Source organism: Prunus persica, chromosome G8 (assembly GCF_000346465.2).
Source record: "Prunus persica cultivar Lovell chromosome G8, Prunus_persica_NCBIv2, whole genome shotgun sequence".
NCBI lineage: Eukaryota > Viridiplantae > Streptophyta > Magnoliopsida > Rosales > Rosaceae > Prunus > Prunus persica.
Genome location: NC_034016.1, coordinates 1,409,426 through 1,418,731, shown reverse-complemented (window position 1 = coordinate 1,418,731; position 9,306 = coordinate 1,409,426). Strand labels below are relative to the sequence as shown.

The following is a 9,306-nucleotide window of genomic DNA, read 5'->3' as shown; positions in this document are numbered from 1 at the left end:
TTGGTGTGAGTTCTGGGTTTGTTCTTAGGATTATAATTTTTTTTTCTCCTTTTCTTTATTTTTTTTTTCTAATTTTGTATTTATTTTAACTCTATTTTTATTTGTTAATTATGAAAAGTCATATTTACCCTAAAATTTTGGTTAAATCTAACAGAAAATGTAACGGTTGGATCAAATGGGCAATTAAAATAGAATTTATGTACCATTTGGACTAATAATTTAATTTAAGGACCAAAATGTAAATCGCGTACAAATTTGAGGACTATTTGAGTAATTTACCCAATGAATTAAAATCATGTTATTTCTAGGGATATACGAAATTGAAATTCATTACAAAAATTTACTTAAGAATCAAAATTAAAATCATAAAACCACGAAATTTATGGGTTCTTTGAAAGAAAAGTAAGTAAAATGAAAAGAATATGCATGTGGTCTTTCTGATACTGTTTGGGCCCAAATTCGGCACGCAAAAGACCAGAAGACAGGCCCATAATAAAATTGTCTGCCCAGCCCAGAGACTTGAGAAAAACAAAAATAAGATCCAGACAGATTGGGCTTCACACCAAGAATGTTGGAAATAAAGCCTCAGCCCAAAGAAAGCCCAGATGTGGAAACTTTCGAAATGGGCTTCAAAGATCAGCCCGTAATTTTCGATAGATTCAAACCCAAGGGATCAAAGACACACCCACGTGATTGCCTCAATTTTGGAAAAGTCAGCAATTCCAACTAAAGTTTAAAAATGTGAGAGGGACGTCTCTGAAACACTGTCAATTGAAGATCAAAAACCCATCTGTGTTCAAGATTTTGCTCCAAATCAATACACCATCTCCCAAGGAATTCACGGATCACGCTTTCTAAATTAGAACGGGAAACAGGGAACCACTCAGAAAATACAAAAGAAAAAGAGCCAAAACCGCCATAAAAAGCCCACACAGACGGTGGCGTTGGTTGAATTAGAAAGCTGCCACCCAGGAAACCAGGGAAGGGACTGTTTTTAGGAGGTGACTGCTCAGAACCTATCTGCCTTGATTGATAACAAACTCTTCTTACTTTACATTATAAGAGATCTTTTTTGCCGCTCATTGTTTAGGATTAAAAATGACCTCCTTAAGAGGATCTCTTATAAAAGCGAAAGAAGGCAAAGAAACAAAGGACACTCAATTCATCAATCAATCAAAAAAAAAACAAACAAGAAAACAGCTTTAGATCAAAATTCCAAAGTTCAGACTTAGAAAATAAGTCTTCTGAAAACGAGATCCCTCTCGTTACAAATTTGGTTCAGCAAAAGCCAAGACAAACATAGTTTGAGTTTTCACAAATATGAAAACCTCAACAAATTTTATAGCATAGTTCCAGCTTGCTAAATTCTCGAGAATAGCCACTTCTGTCCCTTCAAACTGAAGAAGCTGCAGTTCTGCCCGCTCAAAAGTCTCCCAAGGCTTGAAGTAGATTGAAGCTCTGCCAAAATTGAACTTTGGTATCGATTTACAGCTGAAGCCAAGCAGCTAAAGTTGTTGACAGTACAGTCCAGCATAGACATACCCAGTCCAGCCCGGATCAGAAGTTTCTACCTAGGCAGAAATGGGATTCCAGCCATCTTTTTGCCTTTCTAGAGTTGATTTCTCCCTTCTTAATTTTGTAAACGGCAGTTCTGCCTGAAACAGTACTTTATTATTATCTATTCTGGCCAGAACAACCATTTGATACTGAGATAAATTGTGAAAGTCATCACCAGTCTGAGGCAAGAAAGGAACTTACTTGGGAGATATTCCTCACCCAAATTCACAATCATTTGTTTTAGAAGTCAGTAACTTGAGGCGCAAGTTATCCACTCTAAAAATAAATCTGCTAGAATTTACATTGCTAGCAGTGGCACGCTCACACACCAAAGAAAGCTGACTTGTCGACCAACAAGTGGTCTCCAAGCCAGTGGGGAACTTCGCCCTTCCACCTCAGGAGTTAAACACGAAAACGGGTGAACAATTTGGCACGCCCAGTGGGACTTCTCAGTGTACATACTCTGACAGAATCATTCACAGATTTACAAATACCTGAAGATCTAGTCAGAACCCACACCAGACATGGAGAAAAACAAGATGGCTCTCAGGGAAGGCCTCGAATCAGAAGAAAGCGATGCTAGGCAATCTGCCCACGGCAGTACAGGAAGTAGACGTTCCAGGACTGGCTCCAAAAGGATGAATCAAATACAGGAGTCAGTACTCCGACAAGAGATCACAGTACAAAGGAGCCAGGACACTCTCAATAACATGACAGCCATGATGCAATGGCAGGTAAACAGACAGTTCCGGAAGGACCGAGAATCCGCCATGGCCAGAAACCCAAACCCAGATCCTGTAATCCAGCAGTTGGATCTCCCTTATGGCCCTCCGCCAGGACTAATATGGCCATACCAGGAAAATCCCCTAGTTGCACAGATGGCTGGAGTGCCAGACCACAGAGAAATTCAGGCTGGTCCGAGGGAAAGAGCCCTTCCTAATCAAGAACATGAGGCCTCAGCCCAACCAGATAACCTGGCACTGGCTCAGAACCAGCCAGAACCTCAGCCCATTCCACATCATGCGGCCCCGCATGATCAACCTTTGGCGCTTCTGCCTGAACCACAGGCAGTATTGCCATATAGACCCAGAAGGATGGACCCTAATCCATTCCCTCCACCTGCAAGAGGGAGGAGAGGCCGAGGAGGAAACAACCTTTTTGCTAATCATGACAGGAATAGACCGGGTGCAAACTGGAGGAATAATCCAGAACTCGAAGAGTAGGAAGAACACAGGAAGGAAGTTCCACCCAGACCACACAGAGCAGAGCCCATGTTTGATTACGTTCAGCCAGAACAGGGACAAAATCTTCCCCCAGTCAATGCTTTGAATGACATGGGAGCGTTGCAAAGAATGATCAGAGAAATCATGGAACCCGAGGCTAGAAGAGGGGAAAGGCCTACTTACAGAAAGCCATACCCAGCCTATATCGATCAAATACCGCTGTCTCCAGGTTTCAAAGTGCCAAACTTCACTTTGTTCAATGGGGAAGACCCTCATGCTTCCTCAGTTGAACATATAGGCAGGTTCTCCGTCCAATGCATAGCTATAGAAAACAACCCTCTGCTGAAATTAAGGCTTTTTGGCAACTCTCTCTCTGGGCAAGCTTTTACCTGGTACACCAGCCTGCCAGCTAACTCTGTTCAAACCTGGGAACAGATGGAAAATGTCTTCCATGACTACTATTACAGGATTCAGCCAGAAGTCACCATCAGTGATCTAGCTGCCCTCAAGCAAAGTGAAGATGAACCGGCCCAAGATTTCATAACCAGGTTCAGAAAGCTCAAGATCAAGTGCCGAATCCCGATGGAAGAAAGACACTTCATCCAGATGGCCCAAGCCGCCCTTAAAATCTCTCTCAGGAAAAGGTTCGACGGGATATTGTTCGGAGATCTGGCAGAACTGGTTGATAAGGCATCCAAATATGAGGAGTTACTCATGGAAGAACAGCAAAGGAGGAACTCCTCCAAAGGTACATACTATAAAACCCTTTCTTCTTCAGTCCACCTGATCGAGGTGGAACCACAAGAAGATGCAGAATAATCAGAAGAGAAAGAGGTTTCAGTGGCAGAAATGGCAAAACTGAAACATCCCATTAGTTGCAAAGCCCTCACAAAGCCACCTAAGGACCAAAAGCCACCACCATTCACAGGAGGATTCGTTCCAAACAAACCAACGCAAAACAAGGTTTACTCTTTTGACTTAACCAAGGTTGATGCCTTGTTCGACGAAATGCTACTACAGAAGGCAATAGAAACGCCTCACAGAATACCGAAGCCGGAAGAACCCAAGGGCAGACAGTACTGCAGGTGGCACAACTCTTGGAACCATTCTACCAATAGTTGTGTTGTTTTCAGGGACGTAATACAAGAAGGAATAACGGCAGGAAGGTTGAAACTGGCAGAAAAACCACCATCGGTCACAACGGATCCTTTTCCTCAACCTCAAGTCAATATGGTCAACCAAAATTGGCCAGAACAGAGGAAAACCGAGCCAATCACAGAGGCTGGTTGCAGCAGAGGCAGGAGAATCATAAGGGAGACCAGTCAAATACCAAGAGCGACCATCTCGGCTGGGATAGTGCTCTGCAGTAGGTGCAAGTGTGAAACAGAGCTAGAGGTGGTTCTAGACAGACAAAATCAGCCCACACCTAGTGTCTTTGACAGGATTGGAACCTCATCCCGAGACAAAACAAGGCAGAAGAGCTGTCTTAAGCCTACACAATACAGCGAGAGGAGGATGGAGCAACCCAGAAAGGAAATACCAGTCAAGACACCCGAAAACGAAAGACCCTTGGCAACAATCATAGAAGGGAGATGGTATTCCGTAGGAAGGAGCGGTAGACCGACTCTGGAGCTGACCAGAACTCAGAAAAGGAGAATCCAAAGGCAATACTGCACATATCTTAAGAGCCAAGATAATACGCAGGTACGTTCACAACCCAGTTCTGCCAGGAAGGAAAAAATCCTGAAACACTTCCCCAGACAGAACAGAAAGCTTGCCAGTCAAGGGAATTGCTGAAAACAAAACCACCAGCCAGGTCTCCTATCCATGTAGCCTCGTCGTCCAGCAGTCGTCCTGACACCACGCAGACACCAGAGAAATCCGGGTCTACCCCGTTACAAGGAGAAGACGACTACACTGAGGAATATGAAGAAGAGCAATTGGACTATGAACCTTCTGCATATGATCAGAAAGAACCCCTCGAAGTAGCAGAACAGGATGACTGGACGGAAGAATACGGGGAAGAATTAATGGAATTTGGTGAAGAATTGGACCCGAAAACAGAAGCTTTTGGCGCAGAATTAGAAGACCTCCTACAGGGTGATCTGGGAATTAACATGGTATTCATCCTACCAGGTAAATTCAGGGCTGCCGAAGGACAAGAAAGCACTCTGGAAGGGGATGTTTTCTCTCAGGAAAGTTTTGAATGTAGATTGGCAGAAGCAGAGGAGCCACCAGAACCACAAGCAGATAACCCCAGGACAGGCAGAACAACCAATAAACCAGCTACAGAGCAACCTTGTTTCGCCAAGCCAACCAGAGAAATGGCAAATCACCTCAGACCTTTGTTTATAACGGCAAATCTTGGGGGTATTCCTATTTCCAAGATCATGGTAGATGGAGGTGCAGCCATTAATCTATTACCCCACAGAATGCTGACCAAGTTGGGTAGGACAGAGAAAGATCTGATTCCAACACGATTGACCGTCACCAACTTCGCTGGGGGCATCACCAAAATACATGGCATCTTAGATGTGGATGTCATAGTCGGAAGCAAAGAGTTGAAAATAGCATTCTTTGTTATAGACACTACTTCCACCACCTACAATGCACTACTTGGCAAGGATTGGATTCACCAGAGCCTTTGTATTCCTTCCACCCTCCACCAGCAGTTAGCACTATGGAATGAAGAAGGCTGCATGGAGATTATAGAGGCCGATCCACGGCCATTCCTGCCCTCTGCCATGTGCTTTGAAGCAAGGTATTATCATGATGACCTCGGTCCTTTCACTTTCCTTGGAGTCAATCAGAACGGCCGCCCCCATGGTGTCACGGCCCAAAGACTCATTGAAGAAGGTTTAGCCAGTTCTCTAGAGGACTGGAATAGACCTTTTTGTGCTGAACTTCCAGAATTCTGATGTTTAGTCCCAATCAACTGGACAAGGATCGAGCTGCAACAATCCGATCCATCACAAAAAGATTGTTGATATACTGGGGAGAAAGGAGGCTTTTCATACAGAATCCAGCCATCAATATGGCAGAATTCACCCATGAAAGCATAAAAGAACAAGAGGAGGAAATTTTACAGGAGGAAGTGTTAGAATTTGCACCGACAGCCCTAGATGACTCCCTGCCAGAAGTAGAGGATCCTCTACAGGAGATAAACTTAGGGACAGAGGAAGATCCAAGGCCTACTTTCATCAGCACACTGTTAAAGGAACCACTCAAGGCTGAACTCACGGCACTTTTGCAGGAGTTCAGAGATTGTTTTGCCTGGCATTACCACGAGATGCCAGGATTAGACAGGCAATTAGTGGAGCACAAGCTGCCAATTAAAGATGGCTACCTTCCAGTCAAACAGGCCAGAAGAAGAATGTCTATGGACACAGAACTAAAGGTCAAAGAAGAGATAGAAAGGCTGCTCAAGGCAGGATTCATCAGGCCAGCCGTCTATGCCGATTGGTTAGCAAATATTGTACCTGTTCTCAAAAGAAAAACAGGGGCAGTTAGAATCTGCGTAGATTACATAAATCTAAATGAGGCATCTCCTAAAGACGAATATCCTATGCCAATGGCAGACATGCTAGTGGATGGAGCCGCTCATAACCAGATGCTATCTTTCATGGACGGCAATGCAGGTTATAACCAGATTATGATGGCAGAACAGGACATCCACAAGACAGCCTTTATGTGTCCAGGACATATAGGTGCTTTCGAGTATACTGTAATGCCTTTCGGTTTGAGAAATGCGGGAGCCACCTACCAAAGGGCAATGAATTCTATTTTTCATGATATGATAGGACATTCCTTGGAAGTATACATAGATGACGTGGTGATTAAATCCCCTGAGGAAGGAAATCACGTAGCAAGTCTGAGAAAGGCATTCCTAAGAATGAGGCAGCACAAACTAAAAATGAACCCCAAAAAATGTGTTTTTGGAGTCCAAGCAGGGAATTTCTTAGGATTCTTGGTCCACCAGAGAGGTATAGAGGTTGACAGAAATAAAGCAAAATCCATCATAGAAGCTCTACCACCTCGGAACAATAAGGAACTTCAAAGTCTCTTAGGAAAAATCAATTTTCTAAGGAGATTCATATCCAATTCTGCAGGAAAAATCCAACATTTTTCTTCCCTGTTAAGACTGAAGCAGGAACAGACATTCAAATGGGAAGAACAGCACCAACAGGCTTTCCAGGAAATAAAGCATTACCTCTCAAATCCACCAGTTCTGTCCCCACCAAAAAGGGGCAGACCCCTCAAGCTTTATGTATCTGCATCAGAAGTATCCATTGGAAGTATGCTAGTTCAAGATAACAAAGAAGGAAAAGAACAGGCAGTCTACTATCTAAGCAGAACATTGACAGAAGTAGAAAGAAGGTATTCCGCAATAGAAAGGCTTTGCCTGGCCTTATATTTCACTGCTGTAAAACTCAGGCACTACATGCTGCCACATACTATCTACATCATTGCCAAAACAGACTTAATCAAATACATGCTAACAAGACCAATGCTGAGGGACAGAATTGGGAAATGGACTTTGGCTTTGACAGAATGCACCTTCAGGTATGTCCCCCAGAAAGCTGTCAAAGGGCAAGCTGTGGCAGACTTCTTGGCAGATCACCCGGGAGAGGAAATTGAAAACATGGATTCTTTGGACATAGCAAATGCAGATCTGCTAACTAGAGCTCATGTTTGCCTTAACAATCCAATCTACTCGATTCATCTCACACCTTGGAAATTATATTTTGATGGATCAAAGACAGATAAGGCTTCAGGAGCAGGGATTGTTCTGGAAGAACCAGTAGGGGTCAGACATTGCTATTCCTTCCAGCTAGATTTCCAATGCACCAACAACAGGGCCGAGTATGAGGCTTTGATTATAGGGCTCGAGATGTTGGTAGAATTAGGAGTCCAGTCCGTGGAGATCTTGGGAGATTCCATGCTTGTCCTAAAACAGATTGCTGGAGAATATAAGTGTCTGAATCCTTCTCTGGCTGTATATCTAGTAGCAGCTAGAAATCTGCTAACAGAATTTAGAGAAGCTACTTGGGAGCACATCCCAAGGGAGGAAAACTTTGCAGCCAATGAACTGGCTCAGGTGGCATCAAGCATACAAATGTCCGAAGACTGCGTCCAAAGGATCATCAAGATAGGAAGGAAAAGTCTACCATCTGTTTTGACGAGAGGAATGGAGATAGAAGTCAATTCTGCCTTGATCACTGAAGATGATTGGAGGGAGCCTATCATGACTTAATTACGATATCTCACTCTGCCCTATAAGAAAAGAGTCAGAATCATGGCTACAAACTACCTCATGTGGAATGAAGATTTGGTCCGAAAAAGTAAGGATGAGGTACTATTAAGGTGCCTCGGGAAGACAGAATATATGAAAGTCATGGGAGAAACCCATGAGGGGATCTGTCGAGCTCACCAAGGGGGAAGAAAGATGTGTTGGTTAATCATAAGGTATGGCTACTTCTGGCCAACCATGATGAAGGATTGCATCAACTATTCCAAAGGATGTGAAGCCTGTCAAAGGCACGGCCCAATCCAGCAGGCTCCTTCGGTTCCCATGAATCCAGTAGTAAAACCATGGCCTTTCAGGGGATGGGCAATGGATCTCATTGGCAAAATCTATCCAGCCAGCAACCAGCAGCACTGTTTCATTATCGTTGCCACAGATTATTTCACCAAGTGGGTAGAGGCCAAGCCAGTAAAAACCACAACATCTCAAGAGATCATCACCTTTATAGAAGAACAGATCATACAAAGGTTTGGCATTCCAGAATCAATCACAACCGATAGGGGTTCTTCTTTCATATCTAGGGACATGCTAGATATGGCAGAAACATTCAAGTTCAAACTGCTTCAATCTACTCCTTACTATGCTCAAGCTAATGGACAGGCAGAATCAAGTAACAAGGTGATTATCAATATCATCAGAAAGATGCTAGAGAAGAATCCAAAGCAGTGGCATGAGAAGTTATCAGAAACTTTATGGGCATACAGAACTTCAAAGAGAGAAGCAACTGGCATGACCCCCTATGCTCTAACCTACGGCCACGATGCAATTCTTCCCATGGAGATAGCAGTCCAGTCTCTTAGAATTGCTCACCAGCATGGTCTCACTGGGGAGGATTACTCTCAAGCCATGTTGCTGGAATTGGAAGAATTGGATGCAAGTAGAATTGACACCCTCAACAAACTCTTAGCAGGAAAACAGGCTGTGTCAAGGGCCTACAACAAAAGAGTCAAAAACAAGAGTTTTGAAGAGGGAGAGATAGTCTGGAAGGCAATTCTGCCCCTTGGAGCACACATAGCTGGATATGGGAAATGGTCACCTACATGGGAATGCCCTTTTATAATTAACCAAATCCTCGGAATGGGGGCATACAGGTTGCAGGACCGAGATGGAGTTGTTCATTTTGCCCCAATCAATGGTAAATGGTTAAAGAAGTTCTATCCAACCATGTGGGATTCGCAGGCTGTACAAACAGATCCCGGGATAGGAGAGGAACAAGATTGA

At 43.7% G+C, this 9,306-nt stretch overlaps 1 protein-coding gene across 1 annotated transcript; it reads left to right on the top strand.

The window, feature by feature from the left end:
- On the top strand, window positions 8,269-9,306 carry LOC109950619 (uncharacterized protein K02A2.6-like). The gene has a single exon (XM_020570187.1). The coding sequence runs from the start codon at window positions 8,269-8,271 to the stop codon at window positions 9,304-9,306; it is 1,038 nt and encodes a 345-aa protein (XP_020425776.1).

What these genes read in the sequence shown, in the direction of transcription:
- LOC109950619 (XM_020570187.1), top strand. Translation starts at nt 8,269, where the DNA reads ATGATGAAGGATTGCATCAACTATTCCAAAGGATGTGAAGCCTGTCAA.